This window comes from Chlorocebus sabaeus, chromosome 20, assembly GCF_047675955.1.
Source record: "Chlorocebus sabaeus isolate Y175 chromosome 20, mChlSab1.0.hap1, whole genome shotgun sequence".
NCBI lineage: Eukaryota > Metazoa > Chordata > Mammalia > Primates > Cercopithecidae > Chlorocebus > Chlorocebus sabaeus.
In genome coordinates, this window is record NC_132923.1 from 46,890,150 (window position 1) to 46,910,325 (window position 20,176).

The 20,176-nt window shown below is 35.2% G+C and overlaps 1 protein-coding gene across 5 annotated transcripts in view; it reads right to left on the reverse strand.

Moving 5' to 3' along the window:
• Positions 1-9,690: 9,690 nt before the first annotated feature.
• ZNF326 (zinc finger protein 326) overlaps positions 9,691-20,176 on the reverse strand; it is a 35,717-nt gene continuing 25,231 nt past the window's right edge. For all 5 annotated transcript variants that reach the window (XM_007978020.3, XM_073008605.1, XM_073008606.1 and 2 more), the window contains 4 exons: positions 19,474-19,573; positions 17,352-17,482; positions 15,935-16,030; positions 9,691-10,864 (listed from right to left, as the gene is read on the reverse strand). In XM_007978020.3, the coding sequence (XP_007976211.2) occupies positions 10,526-10,864; positions 15,935-16,030; positions 17,352-17,482; positions 19,474-19,573 (666 nt within the window). In that variant the 3' untranslated portion in view covers positions 9,691-10,525. The remainder of the gene's footprint in view (positions 10,865-15,934; positions 16,031-17,351; positions 17,483-19,473; positions 19,574-20,176) is intronic.

Sequence of the window (20,176 nt, forward strand, 5' to 3'; positions counted from 1 at the left end):
GTACAAAAACTATTAATAGTGCTATTTATCTTGGTGGTTAAATTCTAGGTATTTTTATTTTATTCTTTATACTTCTCTATATTTTCCAGATTTAACATTTACATTATAATGTATCACATCATTATAACCTACTGTTTAAAAAATTTTTTTAAATAACAAATTGGTACAGTAAAAAAAAAAAAAAAAGTTCACTCTCCCAGTTCAACTTCCCTCTTCATATGTAAACACTATTTATATATCCTTTCAGATATTTTTTCTAGGCAAATGTATTTTTATTTCTATGCATCCTGTAGAAACAGTTTGGAATTTGTATACTTGCATCTATACATACATATCATTTTTCCTAAGTGAAACTCTAATATATACTATATATTATACTGTAACTTGCTTTTTTCCTCTTAACAATATATCTTAGAGATTTTTCCAAGTCAAAACATACATAGCTCTCTCATTCTTCCTAATGGCTAGAGTATTTAGTTGCAGTGCCCATACCATAATTTAATTATTCCCTTTATTGTTAAATGTTTCCTATTTCTCATTATTACAAATAATGCTGCAAACTCCATTCTTACAGCTATATCCTGTTTCATCAATTCTTAAACAAAAAAGACTTTTTGCGTTCACATTTTATCATTTTTGGTGCTTGGATGCATCTTACAACTGATGGCTTGTTACCATCACTGCCATCCAGGTGGTATTTGTTTTGTCAACTCTTTTGTTGTTTGTTTTTTTGACGTTTTCCTGTAGGAATAAAAAAAGCATTAGCCTTAATGCATTTTACATTTTATGAAAGAGGTATCTTTTCATTCATGTGTATTTCAGACATTTGTGATTTCTGGCAAATACATAGCTATTTACAGGTGGGACTGCTAGATTAAGGGGTATGTACACTTTCGATTTTGCTAGATACTTCCAGATTGTCCTCCAACTTATACAGCCAAGGATCATCTTGGAAAGGGCTTGTTTTCCTCACCAGCAGTGACTATTATAATTCTTTTCATATTTACCAAGGTAATGGTTGATAAATTGGAGCTGTTGACTTAATTTACTCTTTTTACTCTTATACATATTGCAAATATTCCCCCCACCCCATTACTCTTCTTTCAACTTTGGTAATGGTGTGTTTCACCCTTCGGTTTTTTTCTTCTTGTACCAAATCTGTCAAACTTCTTTTCGACTTCTGGGGTTTATAATTCGCGTAGAAAGACCTCCACTCTGAAATTAGAAATGATTTTTCCTACATTTTGCTTTTGTACTTAGGTAGTTATGTTTTTTGTTTTTATTTTTCTTTTTTTAATCATTCATAGGCTCCTTTTCTTTTACCCATGATTTCTTTTCTTTTTCTTTTTTTTTTTTTTTAAGACAGGTTTTCACTGTCGCCCAGGCTGGAGTGCAGTGGCCTGATCTCAGCTCACTGCAACCTCCGCCTCTTGAGTTCAAGTGATTCTCCTGCCTCAGCCTCCCAAGTAGCTGGGATTACAGGTTCGCACCACCACGCCCGGCTAATTTTTGTATCTTTAGTAAAGAGGGCATTTCACCATGTTGGCGAGCCTGGTCTCAAACTCTTGACCTCAAGCGATCCGCCTACCTTGGCTTCCCAAAGTGCTGGGATTACAGGCGTGAGCCACTGTGCCTGGACTTTTACCCATGATTTCAGCATGTAACTATATATCTACACATTACTTGAGTTTGTTTCTTTAATGTTTCATTGATGTATTAATCTTTGATATACTTATTGTTTTGTTGTATGGTTGTAGCAAGAAATGTAAGTCAAATGTTCCTCATGTAAAAAAAATTTCTTGGTTATTGACTTTGTATATGAGTTTCTGAATAAACTTAAGTGGTACACACTGCTAGTAATACACTAATATATGCTAACATCCATTCTCCCCTTTTTCTTTAACAGAAGCCCTTCCTTTTCACCTAGGAAGATGGCCATATAGAATAAACACAATTCCCATCCTGGAAGCTAGCTGTATTCATGTGGCTGCTTTAAGCAATGAGATTCATGTAGAAAAGTAGGTACAATTTCTGGGAACAGTCCTTTTCTCCCTCTCCACAGGCTGGTATATACACAGGACAACTGAACATAAGGTTGGTTGGTTGGTTGGTTGGTTGGTTTTGAGAGGGAGTCTCTCTCTGTCACCCAGGCTGGAGTGCAGTGGCGCGATCTCGGCTCACTGCAAACTGCGCCTTCCGGGTTCACACGATTCTCCTGTCTCAGTCTCCCAAGTAGCTGGGACTACAGGCGCCCGCCACCACGCGCAGATAATTTTTTGTATTTTTAGTAGATACGGGGTTTCACCATGTTAGCCAGGATGGTCTCAATCTCCTGACCTCATGATCTGCCAGCTTTGGCCTCCCAAAGTGCTGGGATTACAGGCTCGAGCCACCACGCCCTGTCAAAGATAAGGTTTTAAAGACAGCAAAGTAACAAGATAGAGGGAGCCTCAGTCTCTGATATCTTGAAGGGTGACACCAGCCCTGCCTTGTCTACCTGAACTTACATATATGAGAAAGACACTTCAATGTTCCCGAGGCTGGTATTTTTAACTTTTCTCTCACCGCCACCACTAACCCTAAGTAACAACTGGAATGGTAATTAATTAATGAATTATCTGAAGATAACTGGCATATAGACAATATTTTTCAGACAGAAACACAGTGCTTATCTACTCAGGTATTTTATTTCCTCCATTAAAATGTATCATTTTCCTCATATGGATTTTGCATTTTTCCCATTGTTTATTCTTAGACAGTATACAGTTCCAAGTTTTGTTGCAAATGGGATTTTCAAATTACATTTCCAATCGGCCAATGCTATATTCTATATACAGATTTTCTATGTAGTACAGATTTTCATGATGGACTATTAAACAAAACTACCTTTTATCATTTCTAATAGTTTCTCAGTAGATTCTCTTGGATGTTTGTCTCTACAATCACACTGCTCAAAATAAGGACTATGTTGTCTCTTCCTAATACTTCTATTTCTTAGGGTTAAATGATTGTTGCATAGGCAACGGTCATTATTGTCTTAATCCTGACTTGAATGCAGATGTTTGAAGCTTTCTGGAAGACCTCCCTACTTCTTAGCCAAGTTAAAAGGTTTATTCTATTCTCAGCCTGACGAATTTAAATCTGGAATGTGTTAAATCTTAGGAAATGTTTTTCCAGCATCTATCAAGTTTATCGTGTTTTTTTTTAAGTTAAAGTAATAAATTTCCTAAAGGATTGAGTTACATAATATGTTATGTTGCACTTTTCAGATAAACCCTACTCTACCATGACACATTATTTCGGGGTATTTAATTGGTCTTGTTTTTTCAGTGATTACATTTGTTCATAAGTGAGACTGGTCCATAGTTATCTTTGATGAACAATTTTCTAGAATAAGGATTATGCTAGCCTCGGAGACCAAATTGAGATGTTTCAACATTTTGTTTAATCTAGAACTGCTTAAATAAAATAGGGATTCTCTTTCATAAGTTTTAATTTCCCTTTAAATGCAAGCATTATAAGGAGTGTTTTCTTTTGTCTTATTGTTTAAAATTGATTTATTGCTATCCACTTGCTAATTTCTAGTTTCACTGCATTGTGATGACAGGATGGACCCTGAACTCCTACCTATCAACAAACAAAAAAATATTGTGGTTTGCTTCATGGTCATCTTTTCATGGCATTTGAAAAGAAATATTCTACAGCTATTAAAATTTGTGCACTATATAATTCAAAATGTTTCCTCTATTTTGAACTCTTTATCTGACAATTTCTTTTTTTTTTTTTTTTTTTTTTTTTTTGGTTTTTCTTTTTTTTTTTTTCTTTTTTTTTATTTTTAAATTTATTTATTATTATTAAACTTCAAGTTGTAGGGTATATCTGACAATTTCTAAGAGCTGTGTTCAAATAGGTAGCTATGATTATGCCAATTTCTTGTTTATCCAAGTTTTTCTTTACATAATTTGATATCATGGTGTGCATAGTGTGTTTCATGACAGTTAATTTCTGAAATCCTTGCATGTTCTAAAATTGCTAGTGTCTTTACTGTGCCCTTACTCTTGATAGTTTCACTCAAGACAGAAGTCTAAATTCAAAAGAGTTCTCCCTCAGAACTTCAAAAATAGCAGTATCTTGTAGTACTCCAATGTACAGATGACAAGTCTGAGACCAATGTGATTATTTTCCCCTTAAAGGTACACTGTTTCTCTTAAGACATTTTGAGATTTTTCTCTTAAGCTTGGGATTACACGTATTTTGTCAGTATTCATCCAGTATGACTTTTTCATTGTTTTTGCTCAGCACTGGAGACTTCTAATATGAATCTTTCATCAGAAGATTTTTTTTTTCTGATCCTTCTTTTTTCACTTTCTGGAACTCCTCTATATATTTATACTTACATACATATTTTTATACATTCAGAAATATTTATTGCATAGTATTTACCTGGCCTGTGATACATGCAGGGTATTCAATGGTGAATTCTCTATACATATGGCTCTTAATCTCATGAAGCTTAATTTTTAAACAGATGTTCTGGGTTTTCTATGTCTTTAAGAGATACATCTTCTATGTCTTTTACTGTAACTTCCATATTTTTCATCTTTTCTTGTAAGCCTCTGGAAGTATCTTCAGCTCAAAATTCTAGCTCAGTAATTTGATTCTCAGCCATGTTTATTCAACTAATCAGCCTAAAACAGAGTTTATTTTCACAACTGTTTTTTATTTCCAAGATACTTCTTTATAGCAACTTGCATTTTTTAAATTAGTACAATAACCTCTAAAATACTTGAAGATTATGACATATAATATGATGAGGATTACATATAAAACTATTATAAGTAGCGCTATTATTCCATATAATACTAATTATACTTGGTCATTTTTTTCCCCTGAATTGTTTTCCCAGGAATTCTTTCTGCTTGTTAAGTTTACTGTACATATTTCATGTTGCTCTTTTCCTTATGTTTTTGCTGTTTCTCATTTGTTTGTCTATTTGCAAATTAGAGCCTAGGAGTCAACAAACTTTTTATATAAAGGTTAGGTTTTGAGGCCCACACACAGTATCTGTCATATATTGTTTTGGTGTTCTACATCCCTTTAAAAATGTAAAATCTACTAAGAAATAGGGAGGCCACAGATAGTAGTTTTCCAACCAATAAATTTCTCAGTATCATTATCTGGAGTTTATTTTCTGGGCTTGAGTGGAAAATTCCCTGAAGATTGTGACTACAGGAAACCTAGCATTTTAATTGTGTGAGAAAGGAGAAAGGAACAGTCAGAAGGAAAACTGGGAAATAGACAGCTGGCAGATTTTTCTTTCTTTGCTTGTAAGTATGAGGAACAAAGCTCCTTGCTGTAATCACAATATAGCTAGGGCATTGCCACACTTTGATGGCCCCTATTTATATGCACTGCATATATACTCTGTGAGTCTCACCTTATTTGGCAAACATCAAGTTGTGTTATAGCTTTAGCTTAGAGGAATTGTGTGGACCAGTAGCTCTGAGTCAGAGACCAGAATAACTATCTAGTCCTTTAAAAATCTGGCTTAGCACACTACAGACACCCCATCTCAGAGCTGTCTCTACAACTGGAGTCATTCTTTAATTATCATCTGTATGTGGCTGTCAGTTCCTTGGCTCTCTTGGTTTCACCAACATCCAATTCCTTGTTTTCTAGAAATCTTCTAGAAATATTTCACAGCACACTTGTCTTTCTAGTGTGATTATAAAGCTGTCCTTATTACTGAAATTTATATTACTGTACCTCCTCTATAATTTTAATAGAACTTTAGAATATAATGACTTGAATCAAGCATGCCATTTTAATCTAACTCTTTTAAATCTATACTTTACACTGATCTAATAAATAAGCTACTCATAGTACCCTTACACATTCCATGCTATTTCATACCTCCCTGTCACCAAGGGGGCCATCTGTCAACATCAACATCACCTCACCCTAACCCCTAATATAGTATTTTTAAACTTTGTTTTAAAACAAAAACTGGGAAAATTTATCATTGTGGGATTCTCCGTAGTATGTTCTGAAAGCATTAGAATTCATAACAGACCTCTGAGAATTAGAGGTCTGGGAAAAAAGAAGGGAAAGTCAAGCAGAGATTAGACTAGTGTGGCTGTCTCCAAGGAGGCCTCAAACGGTGGCAGGACCTACTGAATTTACCATTGCCAAGAATCTGCCTTTCAGCCTTGCAGATTCCCTGGATTTGTTCAAATACCAAATAGAGATCCAGCACTCAGGATAGGAACCATAACTACCAAATAAAGTCAAATGGTTTATTTATAAAATGAACTGTAACTGTCACACAGACTAGAACATTTCTGCCTGTGTGGTTACTCCATTTTCTGTCCATCAACAGGTGTCAACCTGTAATCAAAAGTTTGTATGCCAGACACAGTGGCTCATGCCTATAATCCCAGAACTTTGGGAGGCCAAAGCAGGCGGATCACCTGAGGTCAGGAGTTCAAGACCAACCTAACCAATATGATGAAACCCCATCTCTATTAAAAACACACAAAAAATAGCTAGGCATGGTGGTGTGTGCCTGTAATCTCAGTTACTCGGGAGGCTGAGGCATGAGAATCGCTTAAACCCAGGAAGCAGAGGTTGCAGTGAGTTGAAATAGTGCCACTGAACTCCAGCCTGGGTCACAGAGTGATCTATGTCTCAAAAAAAAAAGTTTGCTTGTAATTAATGCCACTAAATGGTACATTAAAAAATGACTAGAACGGTAATTTTATGCTATGCATACTTTACCACAATAAAAAAAAGTCTGCTTATATTCAAAGTAAGGACAATTTGGTAAATAAATCAAATGTTAAATAACATCTAAAATAATCTGATAATATCCACTTCTACATAAGAACAATCTTGTCAACAAAAACAGTGTTCTTAAATACATTTCAACATGCACTAACATTTACCTTTGTAGTTCTTTTCTCTGTGTCTACATGTACAAGAATGAGCTTATTATATGGGAAAAGTACTAATCCTACTAACTTCACAATACAGTTGTAAGTATTAAATGAGGGGGGGAAAGGCCCCATTTTCTGACGCCCGCAGGTCTATTACAGATTCTAGTGCTTTCAGAAAATATTATGAAGAATTCCCCAAACCTATGTTTATATTCAAAAGGGCAGAAACTCCTGTCTTGATAGGGGAGAGTTACAGGCACCAGGAATTTGTTTGAGGGCCCTATGAATGTTCTCAAAGTGCAATCACTGACCACCTTCAAAATCATGTGAGATATTTGTTAAAAATATATCACCTCCAGGCTAGGCGTGGTGGCTCATGCCTATAATCCTAGCACTTTGGGAGGCTGAGGTGGGAGGACTGCCTGTGTCCAGGAGTTCAAGACTAGCCTGGCGACAAAGCAAGACACCATCTCTACAAAACAAATATTAGCTGAGTGTGATGGTGCACACCTGTGGTCCCAGCTACTTGGGAGGCTAAGGTGGGACGACCACTTGAGCCCAGGAGGTCAAGGGTGCAGTGAGCCATGATCATGCCACTGAATTCCAGCCTGCATGACAAAGAGAGATCCTATCTAAAAAAAATAAAAATAAAAAGTGGGAAAAAAGAACATCTCCAAAGAATATGCTCTAGTAAAATCTAGGTTGGTACCCCCAAATCCTCGCTTCTACAAACATTTTAGAACTACTCCCATTTTCTAACATTTAAGATGACCTGAAGGATGAAGAATCAGCCAAGGGAAGCTGATGGGTATAGGCTATAGAAACAGAAAATGCAAAGGTCTTCGTAGGAAAGAACTTCATCAAAAAAGTAACAGAAGGCCATTATGGCTGGTGAGAAGAATAGTATATGCTATAAAGTTGGAAAGCTAGGCCAGTCTGATCAACATGATAAGGAGTTCTAACTGTATAGGTACAAAAAAAAAGCATGAGATTAACATTATCTGAATTACATTTTTAAAAGCTTATACTTGTGTAGAAAACTGAATCTACCACAGTAAGGGTGGAATCAAGATTAGTTAATATGAAACGATCATGACTTAAACTGGGTTGGTTGCCGTGGAGGTAGAAGAGTGGGCAGATAAATTTTGGAAGTAGAACAGACAGACTTTTTGATAGACTGGAGGTAGGAAGTGATAAAAAGGGAAGAATACAGGATAGTCCCTAGGCATGTAGCTGAAACAACTGTGTAGGTTATAAATAAATTTCTTTGGTTATTTAGAACTATGTATCTCACTTTGTAATAGAGAAAACAAGTGATACTTGGAAAACAGAAGTTGAAAGATGTTTAAGATCTTATATAAATCCTTATTACAAAAGCAATGAAAATATAAACACTAAGGATCACAAAAACTAACCTGCCTATAAACTGCCCATCTACAAATTACCCAATAGGAAATACATGAATTTGAATTTCTGAATAAAGCACAGTAACAAAATATACTTTTATCATTACCTTGCAAATTAGCTAGTCTGTATAAAGGCTCATGTGTCCCACAAAAAAACACTACTTAGATATTCTTTCCTATCTCTCATTCTAAAACTTTTATCCAGTTGTTACATAGAATTTTTGTTACACAGTCTTCTTTCCAAAAGTTTCATATCTCAATCAGATTACCAGAGACATTGTTTTTAAAAAAATCACTCAGCTTAGTATCAAAAGAACCAAATACTAATAACCTAGAGGAATTTATTACTATTTTACCTTAGCCCTTCCACAAATATTTTCAAATAAAGGAGAAACAAGCGGGTAAAAAGTCCTATTATCCCTAAAATTTGAACTAAGCAAAAAGGCTTTCAAAAGCCTGCTAAGTAAATACAGACTCCTAGAGAGTATCCAAATTTCTCTAGTCTTCAAATAACCTTCTCTTATTTGGCACCAAATCCCTAAAATTAGATGCAAGTATCTACTGGATATTCCTAGCTTTAAGGTAGGCAAACTTAGTTCACCTCAAAAAAAAAAACTGTATTGGTCCAGAAAGTCTAGTTTTAAGTCTTGTTTTATACAAAAAGATAAATTATCTGTGGGATTCTACAAATGTCCATATATTCACCCACTTAATGCCTTACAATCTGATATAATACATTTATCCATACAATGCCTCAAAACTTTAAGAATCTTATTTCACTGAAATGCAGGCATGGTGGCTCACACCTGTAATCCCAGCACTTTAGGAGGCCAAGACAGGCAGGTCACTTGAGCCCAGGAGTTCGAGACCAGCCTGGACAACATGGTAAAACCCTGTCTCCACGAAAACTACAAAATTTAGCTGGGTATGGTGGCTCACACTTAACAGTACCAGCTACGTGGGAGGCTAAGTTGGTGGATCACTTGAGCCCAGGAGGTTGAGGCTATACTGCACTCCAGTCTGGGCGACAGAGTGAAACCCTGTCCCAAAAAAGAAAAAAAAAAACGGACCCTACTCTCAAAAGAGGCCACAGTAAAGACTGAAAAAAACGAGAGCACTACTTATTAGTGACATAGATAGATGGTTGTTTGAAAACAAATGACTTAAGAATAGATCCTCTATCAAGCTCAAGTTCTCTTTTTATATATGTAGTATATAAGCCATAAAAAGTAATTTTTAAAAAAGGATAGAAGTATTTGAAAGAGAAATAATTCTTTTAAAAGAAAAGTCTGCTTCTTGGTTCTTCAGCCAAAAATAGACATGACAAAAGAACTAACACAACTACAGAAAACTTTGTATCAAATGTATTTTCAGGAAGACTTCAAGATTTGACACAGGCACAGGGAAAAGGAACAAACTAAAAAGAGTATAAATAAGGTCAGTTACAGACTCAGTTCTATTTGAAATGTGTTTTTAAAAAAATTTTTAGTTTTACTTTTTAAAAATATGATTGAGAATTTTTTTTTCTTTAATTCAAGTCTTCTCAATCCTCTTAAAATACTTGTGAGCTGAACTGATACATTAAGGCAAATTTTGATTTTAAATATTCATTTCAGTGATGAACTCTGTTTCATTTAAACTGCTAATCCAGGGAGAACGTTTTTTTGTAAAAAACATTTTATTGCTACAAAGGGAAACATGGTCACAAAGAGCCTTTAAGCGTATCTTAACGCAAATTACTATTCAATGTCCAATGCAGTAAAAAAATACACAGTCAGAGCACAAAATACTTGCCCAGTTTATATCTTCTAGGGTAAGTATTCAAAAAATTGATGCACACTTGAATATTCACTCCCAAGAGCAGCATTTAAGATAAAATTATTAGAATAGCTATACTAACAATACACATTTGTTATCCTTAACACCAATAAAGTAATAAAAATTAAGCTTAAAAATTATACAAACAATTGATCAGATCTAAGTTTGGTAGCTATAAAAACTAAATAGTTTTACCTTCATTTTATTAAACAAATGTTAAACATTTAGAAATTATATAAAACAAATTTTAATATGTGGAATGCATGCAACATGGGTGTTAATTCATATTTTAAGCTATTAAATGTCTTACCCTTTTTTACATTAGAACCGAAATGTAAAGCTCCTTTTAAATCTAATATCTTATATTTAATTTTCTTCAGGTTGCTCAACAGGGAAATCAGCCGGTTCTTCCTTTGCTGTTTCTTCCTCTACTTCCTCTACTTCCCCCACTCCCTCTAATTCTCCCACTGTGCCTACTTCCCCTCCTTCCCCCACTCCCTCTATATTTCCCTTGCCCTCTATTCCTCCTTCTCTCACTTCCTCTACTTCTTCCACCTCCTCTACTTCCCCCACTTCCTCTGCTTCTTCTTCCTCCTCTTCATCCTCCTCTTCTTCAATAGGTTCATCAATCTTCTCTTCATCTTCCTCATCTCCTTCTATTTGCTGATCCTGAGAATGGTCTTGAATTTCAAAAGGATTCTCACCCTAAAAACATAAGAAATGGGTTTTAAAATCAGCACATTCATTATTACATGATATGGCAAGTGAAATTTTTACTTGCCATATCATGAGGAGTAAATGCCATTTTGAAACTTTTCATTATAAATTGTAACAAATTCATTAAATATTTACTGAGTGTCCATTTCATACCAATGTGAGCATATAATTTACTGAAGCCATTACTTTATACTCCATAACTGGAATCTTCTAGGGTAAGTATTCAAAAAATTGATGCACACTTGAATATTCACTCCCAAGAGCAGCATATTTTCCCCTTAACTGTATTCTAAAATCATATATATATATATATATATATATATATATATATATATGACAAAGGCAAGTGTTGTTTTTGGTAGAAACGAAAGAGATGACACAAAGATTTACATTTTACTTAATTATATGAGTATTTAATGTTACAGAATCTCTTTAAAACTCAAATGAAAATCAGGTACCTTGCCTAATCTATTAGATACCATGCCTTACTTCTACTTTTAAAAAGTAGACAAACCTCTCAGTAAACATTCACAGGTACAACTGTATTTTAATATTTGAATTACATATCTGGATCAAATCTCATACAAATTTGACCATATCAGAAGGCTATATTAATGTAGTAAGAAATGAAGTAACAGTGAAGGTTATTAAGCAGGAAAACATTAAGACTGGCACTACCCTTTAAGATGAATGCCACAGGAATGTGAAGGATGAAGTAGAGAACCAAAAGAAGGAATACTAGTGAGGAAGCTACTCTAATACCAGACCAGAAATGTAAAAGATGTGGTGACATTATTCACAGAACAGGTAAGTTACAATCACTATTCTAATGGAAAGGAAAAGGGGAGGAAGTGTGTATACGTTATTAATATATGTAATTAAAACTTCAGATGTCTAATAGGCAGCTATAAATCTGCAACTCAAAAAAGAGAGGAGAGTTCAAAGTAAGATATTTACATTAATGAATTGCCTGCTTGCACAGACTGCATGGTGAAGCCAGAGTCTTAAATGGCAAGGCCCTGGGATGGGACTGGTGGATTAAGTAGAAAAAAGGGCTGGAATAAAAACCCTTTGAAGATGCCTACTCTATACATGGGGGCAGCAGAAGTTAGAAGTGAAGGAACAAGGCCAGGCATGGTGGCTCACACCTGTAAGGCTGAGGCGGGCGGATCATGAGGTCAGGAGATCGAGACCATCCCGGCTAACACAGTGAAACCCTGTCTCCATTAAACATACAAAAAATTAGTAGCGGGCACCTGTAGTCCCAGCTACTCGGGAGACTGAGACAGGAGAACGGGGTGAACCCAGGGGGCAAAGCTTGCAGTGAGCCAAGATCGTGCCACTTCACTCCAGCCTGGGCGACACAGCAAGATTCCATCTCAAAAAAAAAAAGAAAAAAAAAGAAGTGAAAGAACACTTGGTGCAGGAGAAAACCCAGGACAGTAAAAGACTACCTGATAAAAGAGTTTCAAGAATAAGTGATAGATCAACAGTGTCAAATGATATGTATAAAAAAGCAGAAAGCAATTGAAAAAGGTCACTAGAGCTGATCATCATTACAAAATGGAGGTTCTTGAGGATTTATTGTACAATCCCCTTATTTTCATACATTTAAAATAGTAGGTTATAATTTTTTAAAGGTCACTAGATTTGATAATGACATCATTAGTAATCTTAGGCAGAGCAGTTTCAAAAGTATGATGTGACAGTTAAGACAGCAGCAGTTGTCCAAGAATGTATCTTTAAAATTTCCTATGAAGCTGTCAAAAACCACAGGCCCTGGTTCCAACACCCTGAGATTTTCATTGAGTCTACTGGAGCTCTTGGTGAAAACACCAATTCCTGGATCAATCTCAGACCGCCTAAATCAAAATTTCCAGGAGAAGCTTGGTAACTTGCACATTTAAGAAGCATTTCAGGGCAAAAATGAGCTTGGCGTGGCAGTGCACGCCCGCAGACCCAGCTACTCAGGAGGCTGAGGCAGGAGAATCGTTTGAACCTGGGAGGTGGAGCTTGCAGTAAGCCAAGATCGCACCACTGTACTCCAGCCTGGGCAACAGAGTGAGGCTCTGTCTCAAAATAAGAGAAGCATTTTAGGAGGTATTTATCAGTGAGGTTTGGGAAACCCTAATTCAGAAAGCCTAAAAAAAGGGCTTAGGCAGCTTTTCATTTATCTTAGCATCACGGGTAACTGAACACATTCCTCTGGTTGACAACTACTAGTTTAAAGAGTGACTAATAGAGAGGAAGCAAAGAGCATGTGCAAAGTAAACTACCATTTCAAGTATTCTGGGAAGAGAAAAGATGATAAAATAGGGTGGGCCAAAGTCTAGGAAAAGTTAAGTCATTTTTAGTTTAGGGAACTCATAAGCATGTCTATTTGAGGAATATTAGGAAAAAAAAAAAAAAAAACAGGAAAAAAATCAGATGCAAGTAAGGGAAGAAATAGTGATGAAATTAGGACACATATGAAAGGCAATGATTTTTCCTCACAGATAATAAAGGTGAAGGAAAGATATATCTAAGGCAGAAATGCGAACACTTACTGAATTTACATCTATCTAATGGTCTCAATCTCCCTAATGTAGGAGAATAAGAATATGGGAAGCAGCTGAAGGTGGTGGCGTGTGCCTGTAATCCCAGCTACTAGAGAGGCTGAGGTGGGAGAATGGCTTTAAACCCAGGAGTTCAAGGCTGCAGTGAGCTACTATCACACCATGCATTCTGGCCTGGGCAACACAAAGAGATTGTGTTAAAATATATACACATATATAAGAAAAAGAATATGGGAAACAAAGAGAGCAAGAATGAAATCTGAGATGTGAAGTTATTAAAGGTTGGAAAAGTCACTATAGGGAACACATTACACTGGTAGTTAATAAGTAAAATTATTGTGAATTGAGTAAAAATCTGGGAAACACAGGACTGGCATGCACGATTCCACATTTTTTAGAAAGACAAACATTAAAGCTAACCATAGAGCTAGAACGAATAAGGAATTTTAGAACAGCACCATTCCCTACTGAAAGGGTGATTATCAATGCCCACAGCAAGGACTGAAGGCAGAACATGATGATACAGTTGGACAATTAGGAGAAAATGATGAACTGATCATCTCGATGGGGACAAACTTGTTTTGTTTTATTTTGTTTTTTTCTGTCTTCTCTGCTGTGTCTCTAAAGGACAAAGATTTACAAGGGCATTTTGTCAGACAGAGAGTACTTGACAGTGGAGGAGTTTTAAGCCATGACCAGAGCTGACCATGAGCAGAACATGTTCTGGGGAACGACAACAGAGAACAGAGCAGACACGCATGCCGAATAAAGGGCCATCATTGAGTAATGTGACCCCCGTGCTTCCTGAATTTTCACATGCATATAAATCAACAGGAATCTCATTAAAATGAAGATTCTTCTTCAGTGGTCCCGGGTATGACCTGAAATTCTGCATTTCTAATGAGCTCCCAAGTGATACCAATACTGCTGATCCACAGATCACATTCTGAGTAACAAAGTTCTAGAGGAGTTCTCAGTTCAGGTGCGTTCTCTACAATACGTGCATGAGCAGGATACTCCCACCAGTGACATCTCCCATTCCATGAAGTGACTCAATTGTGTAACTTGAAAACACTATATAGAAATTCTATGTGTAACCTGAAAACACTATATAGAAATTCTAATTTTGCATTCTTCCCTTATTAAAAATTATCTTCACATATCAATAGAAACCATTGACTTCTCAGAAGTTTGTGACAAGGCAAAAATAAAAATCTAATCTTTCCTTCTTTAGGTATGATGCTTCTTTTTGATGCCATACCTCCCATAAAATTGGATTTCAATTCAGGGCTGCATTCATTTTTTTAAAGCAGTGTCAAGAATGTAGTAAACGGTGACAAATATTAACAAATATTAAATTAACAAATTAGAAAATAGGTCCCTAAGGAACAAGCTGAAAGAACTGATATTATTTCGCTTGGAAAGAACTGGTAGAGGGGCAATTTAATGGTCATTAAATATGTATCAGGTTTTCTTCAGAGTAGCTGTTAACAGTCACAATAGACAAAATAAACAAAACTTCTTTAATCTATACTTACTAATGCAAATAACACACTTGTACATCTTCAACACAACTGCTCTCTTCAGTGTAGAATAATGATTTTAAGGTAGGTATTATTTTGTAAAGACTGAAAAATAACTTCTGTCAGACCAGTCTGGGTATTATACGAAAAGTAAAAACAGAACAAAACTAAAAGACTAACCTCTAAAATTGATTTCTATTAATCTCCTGAATCATAGTAAGCTCTTATTTGTATAGTGTTTATAATAAATTTTATGTAAAGATGGATTCAAGCCATAACATATGGCAAAAACCCTGAGGAGTAAAGAGTTCACATCTGAGTTTCCTAATATTAGAAGCAAACCTCTCTTCTCCTGCCCTCCAAATTCCATGAAATTCCTTCTTCTGGAGCAACATATCTGACCTTCCTGCTACCCTCCAACTTTTATCCAAAGAAAAGGAATGACATACGCAATTAGTATGCTTGGAAGAAAAAACTAGGTGTACACAATACAATCCCTTCTGGGTCCCTCTTTTGGGTCTTCCTAGTGACAGAAAAGGTACATCCTAGTCTGTTCTACGCCATGTGGTAAACTAGAAGCCTGTTGCTCTCCATCTGCGCTGGTAACAGAAGTTGGGAGGATCTAAGTCTACCTAATTCAGAAGTGAAATATTAAAAGTTCACAGCAACTACATAACTAAGATATATTCTCCAAGTCAATTTTTTCTTAAATCAAGAATAAAGCTGACATTTTGATTTTTTATCTAATTCTTGTGTATTTCTCAATTGATTCAGAGCTACAAAGATGATCAGAGGAATCACTGCTCCCATCTTGACCAACCCAACAATAAGGAAAAAAGATGTTTTACATACAAGATACTGAGTAAAATTCTTCTTAATATGTTATACTATATTCAAGTATCACAAAAGGTTACTATGTCACCAGTTAATTATTGCAATACCACAATATTATCGAAAAGGTTTTTGCCCTAATATCTTACCTTAACAAAACGTTCATATCGCGCCTTCACTATTGGATTATTTAAAATGCTTGTAGCAGTCAAGACACTCTCTCTTTTTATTTGTTCCTTATAAGCCTATAAAAAACAGAACACACTGAGGGTTCTTGAAAATCATGCTATGAAAAACATTTCCATAATTAAAAAGCATTTAATGCTCAAACCCTTAGATTTGAATGACTTATCGTCTTACAAACTATAGAGCAACAGTACCTACTATAACCACAATGTAAATCTATGAATTAAAACACTGAAGATTCAAGCCAATCTCCTTCAACAGAAAACACTCAGTCCCACAAATCTACAAGTCTAGATTCTACTAGATAGCTGCCTTCTCTTCTTTCCACTCCCCATCTGCCTCCCCAGGCCCCAACTATTAATTTTCATGCTATCAAAAAACGAAGAATAATTTTTCATACTACAAGAGTATCTAGTCTTCCTTTAGGCTGTAGTTATTTCAAGACTATTATACAAAGGAAGAAAGGTAACAATATAGAATGTCTAATTGCCAAAATGGTGTCAAGGGAATATCAAGAGAAGAAAAAGACGTAGATTAAGAAAAGATTGTATGTGTTCAAAAATGCTTGAAGAAATCTGAATTAAATGAGGTTCACTTTAATACAAAATACAAGTTTAACACTGGGTATGTTCTACTTAAAACTTAAGGCTTTAATATTTGAATCTTTAAATATGCTTTTCAAACAAACCGATTTTCCACAATATAAACATTTGTATTGCCTGAAGTAAATCTGACTAAATAAAACCAGCCACGCCAATAGAGAAGCAGAAACATACTAACCAAAAAGACAGTAAATATTTCAGGGATATTCTACTTAAAAATGTAACAATAGATGCTAGCTGGTAATGCTGTTTTTAAATGTATTATTCCCAACCATCAGAAAAATTTGTCAGTAATAATCAAATCTTTACTTTTTTATTCTAAAACACACACACACACAATACACATACTCTCTCACAAAACTGTTTCGTACTGACTTTTTAAAAAGTTAACAGTTCAATAAAAGCTACAATTTCCTGAATGCTTACCATTACCAGACACTATTTTAATTGCCTTATATATTTTAGTTAATCTAAGTCTTTAAAAAAATCAGGTAAGAGTAGAATGATCATCTACCCTCATTTTACAGATAAGGAAACTTAGACAAAGAAAGGCTAACTTGCTTGCTTAACACATGTTATAGATTGAACAACTCAGGGAATCTTACTCTAGAGCTCACTCTTAACCACTATATACTGCCTCTCTCAATATAATCACAGTTATTTCCATATGAGATTGATAAATTGATAAAATTGCAGATAGGTGTGAAGCTATGGCCAAAGAACAATAAAATATTGATGGATAATCCAGCAACTTTATTAAGACAGATCAAAATTTTACCTGCTTCCCTTTGATATGATCAGGAGACTTTAGGTGCTGCTGAACTGAACTATGTAAGGCAGGGATATACACACTGCAAGCACTGCAATGAACTGTCTCTACTTTCATCATGTGATCATCTGCAGTAACACCTACAAAAGACATCCAATTACAAAAGAAATGACTCATGTATTATTTCTGACCAATGAAGTTTTTGCTACTTAGTTTCCATACCCCTTCTTCCAAAATAAAGATCAGAGTGAACAGGTTTATGTTGAGTATTTCTACCACATCTCATAAATCTACATATGTAGATTTAATATATCGCTAACTGATTAAAATTATTAAGGTATAATTACATTATACTTCCTAATCAGGTTAAACAACCATGCTCTGAGGCCTGTACATTCACCCTCCCAAAACTATAATATAAAGGAAAGCAAATGTTGATTTTCTAGTAAAAGAAGAATTTCCATGATTATGAATGTGGATGAGTAAGAAAAGGGGAAATTATGTCAAAACTGGATTCATAAGGAACAAAGATATTCTGGATCTTGCAAATGGTGACTAGGGTTTATTACAGATGAAGGTATAAACATATGCAAGGGAAGGGTGAAAGAAAATGGTACTTTCTGCAAGTTGGTACGACTGGAACAGAGAAGAGACTAAAGATGAAAATAGAAAAAAAGGGCCTAAATAATAAAGAGCTTTATGTGCCATGCCTAGGAATTTGAACTTGATCCTGGAGAGGATGAGGAGCCACAGAAAGTTCCTGAAACAATGAGATCATGTGGTAAAATCATAGATAAGAAAAACTGGAAGTAAGGAAACTACTTCGGAAATACTACAATTGTCAACACAACAGACAAGGATTTGAACAAATACAGTATTTAAAGGAGACGTAAAGAAACAGATTTGATAAATATTCAAAAGATAGAATTGACGTTCTCAATTGATCAGTACTTGAGATACAGTAAGGAAAAAGTACCTCGTATAACTCTCTACTTCCGGCTTTGGTAGATGGTGCAGGCCCTTTTCAAGATAAATGAAGGAAAAAACTGTGAGGTTTTGTTTTGCTTTCTATGTAAGGTAGGATATGCTCAAAGAGATGATAAATTTTTTGGATATGTTGATTTTGTGTGACTACTGTAGAGAGATGTCAGTAGGCAGATGTGAAAGACTGAGTTCAGAAGAAAGATCTGTGCTAGAAATAGAGATGTATAAGTAACGAACATCTAGATACTAACTTAAGCTCTGTAAGTAAGTGAATTTATTAGGAAGGAACATAAAAGGAGATGGTAATGGAGCTAATGACAAGGTACTGAGAAACATCAAATTCTAAAAGACTGGCAGAGAAAGCACAAAGACTAAAAAATTACAAAAGGATAACGAAAACATTAGGCCAGTGAAGTGCCACAGAAACAAAGCAAGAAAAATGATTCATGAATAATGTAGTTAGTAAAAAATGTTACGGAAGATAATGATTCAAAAGAACCTAGAGGAGTTGGTGTTGGTAACTTCTGTCACAGCAGTTTGAGTAGACTAACAGTAGTCGAAAGCTGTTTAATGTATTTAATGTAACACATGGGAGACGAAGAAGCAGAGACTAGTGTGGATTATGCTTAAAGAAGCATGGTTATTTGGTTATTTAAAATGAAAAAGAAGATAGGTTATTTAGGAGAACTAGTGTCTATTTTTCTTTCCTTTTTTTATTCCTTTTGTTGGCTCTTTTTTGTTTGGTTAGTTTTTGTTTTTGTTTTGTTTTGTTTTTTTAAGTAAAAGCATATTTACAGACTCCAGAGATGGAATCAAAAGAGAAGGAAAGACTAAAAAACAGAAGAGTTCATAACTTGAATTTTGGGAGAAGGAATAACAGAAACAGAGAACAGAGAGAAGTATCTTTCATCCAGAGGAAAAGGTAACTTTTCCTCTCAAACTGAAGTGAAGAAAGTAATGGCAGGTAATGATAAATTTGTAAGCATGAGAACAGGAAGACAAAGAAGTTCATTTCTGGTAACTCACTCAGAGCTACTGTATATATGACTGTACTATATCACTCTAGTGGCTATCATTTACATTTAAACAGGTTATGATATGTAAAAATATATGCAGAATTTTAAAATAATTTGTTTTAAATACTTACCTTCCATAACATCTTTTTCAATTATTTTAACTACTTCTGTTTGATTATTTGTCTGTTGCTTACGAATAGATGTTTTCTTGAATTTATTCACCATACACTCCTAGAAAACAAAACAGAAAGAATCCAAATAGTTTTCAATGAGTACTCAATATAATGCTTAGCACCATGTTCATCCTATGGAAGATACAATATCTGCTATATAAGAATTAGTATCTTTTCTCAAGGAGTTTACAATTTAGTTGAAAAGATAATTATAAAATATTAGGAACCTACAAAAAGTATTCACTTTTCAAAGTATATTTTAAGCATATAGAGAAAGGGATCAAAGGGAGCTAGAATATTTAAGAGGTCTTCCAGAGTAGGTGGGTATTTAAGTTATAAAGGACACACAGAAACTCATTAAGGAAATAAGTTACAGAAGAAAATAAAGGGTCACAGTTAGTTCTATGAGGATTACGGTGGTATGAATGTTCACTTTTTTTTTTTTTTAGATGGAGTGTCACTTGTCGCCCAGGCTGGAGTGCAGTGGCACGATCTCTGCTCACTGCAACCTCTGCCTCCCGGGTTTAAGGGATTCTCCTGCCTCAGCCTCCTGAGTAGCTGGGATTACAGGCACGCGCCACCACGTCTGGCTAATTTTTGTATTTTTAGTAAAGACGGGGTTTCACCATGTTTTTCAGGCTGGTCTCAAACCCCTGACCTC